General features: G+C 50.3%; 1 protein-coding gene across 1 annotated transcript; it reads left to right on the forward strand.

Moving 5' to 3' along the window:
- The first annotated feature begins 253 nt into the window (after positions 1 to 253).
- LOC105556006 lies at positions 254 to 730 on the forward strand. Its single transcript, XM_012003061.1, has one exon. It carries the CDS (start codon positions 254 to 256, stop codon positions 728 to 730), a length of 477 nt encoding a protein of 158 aa, XP_011858451.1.
- The last annotated feature ends 693 nt before the right edge of the window (positions 731 to 1,423 follow it).

The raw sequence follows: 1,423 nt of genomic DNA on the forward strand, positions 1-1,423 counted from the left end.
CGATGCTCTCTCTGCGTCAAGAGAAGCGGCCAGGCTTTTCCGTGCGTCGCAGCGAACTATTCTAATTCGAATATGTGCGGCTTACCGTACTGTTTCTTTCGATGCCGCCTCACTTATTACCAGGCAGCTCCCGTGGTATTTGTTAGCCCTTGAAAGAGGTAGAATATACAGAAGACTGTGTGACTTGCGTAGGCTTGGCGACGTGGAAGGGGAAGCTTTAATTGATATTAAGGACGAAGAGCGTGTTGTTACCATGCACCAATGGCGCGCTATGCTCGAGAGTAATGAACCACCGGGTCTTATCTCAAAGGCTGCCATCGTCCCGGAGTGGCCCCGCTGGTTCAATAGACGATGGGGAAAGGTACACTTTCACATGACGCAGCTTTTGTCCGGTCATGGCTGCTTCAGTCATTTCCTATGGAAAATTGGTAAATCGGCCGATCCGACCTGTCATCATTGCGGTGCCGCGGAGGATACGTCGGAGCACACTCTTGTGCACTGCCCAGCCTGGACGGGGGAGCGCGAGGAACTCCTAAGTGATCTTGGGGTTGACGATGACTTTACGCTGCAAATAGTCGTGGCGGCTGCTCTGGAGACGAAAGAGAAATGGAAAGCATTTTCCAAATTCTCTTCCAGAGTTATGCTTGCAAAAGAAGACGCAGAGAGGGCTCGGGAGATGAACGATCGGGATCCGGCGGCCCTCAACGATGTAGTTGACACTGCAGACTAGCGGGTATGCGCGAACAAACCTTGATCGTGTTCTTGGTTTTTAGTGCACCTGCAGTGTTTTCCTATGTACATATGTATATATTTTCATTGCGTTATAGGGTGAGTTATCTCTCCTGGTTGTATTGTGAGACGCACTCTTTTGGGTCGGTCTGCGTTTCCACATCTATTGTGCTTTGGGTGGTGTAGAGTGTAAAGCGTAATAGTATGTGCTTATTAGCAGTAAGTTCTCTTATTAATGGGGGGGGGGACACCTAGCCACCTTTTCTTAACATTAGGGGTTATATATGTGTCTTTGATTATACTGGCTAGACGTGTCTGTTATCGCGTGGACTATCCACCGACCGGTGGCCCTGCGGTTCGTGGTCTGTGCGTGGGTGACCTGCGAAATCGGGTCAATCGCGTTGTGGACTCGGGATCGCATGGGGCGGCGGTCGTGTTTCGTTGGCCGCCCTTGACTGGAGCTATAAAGCTCAGTATTGTTGGGCGAATACTTCCTGAAGAAATTCCTTCGATAGGTAATACCGGGAGTGTTCGCCTATAATGCGGAGGATGGTCCTAAAGAGAGGGTTTTTTAGTCGAGTATTCCCGCTTCACGGGTGAGTCTGGCATAACCGTCCAGGACCGGCCTGACGGTACGCGTAAATGCGTTTTTCCCTCTCTCGGAACAAAAAAAAACATTTGTCCACGAGCTCGT

Source organism: Vollenhovia emeryi, unplaced genomic scaffold (genome assembly GCF_000949405.1).
Source record: "Vollenhovia emeryi isolate VEMERY1.0 unplaced genomic scaffold, V.emery_V1.0 DF940450.1, whole genome shotgun sequence".
NCBI lineage: Eukaryota > Metazoa > Arthropoda > Insecta > Hymenoptera > Formicidae > Vollenhovia > Vollenhovia emeryi.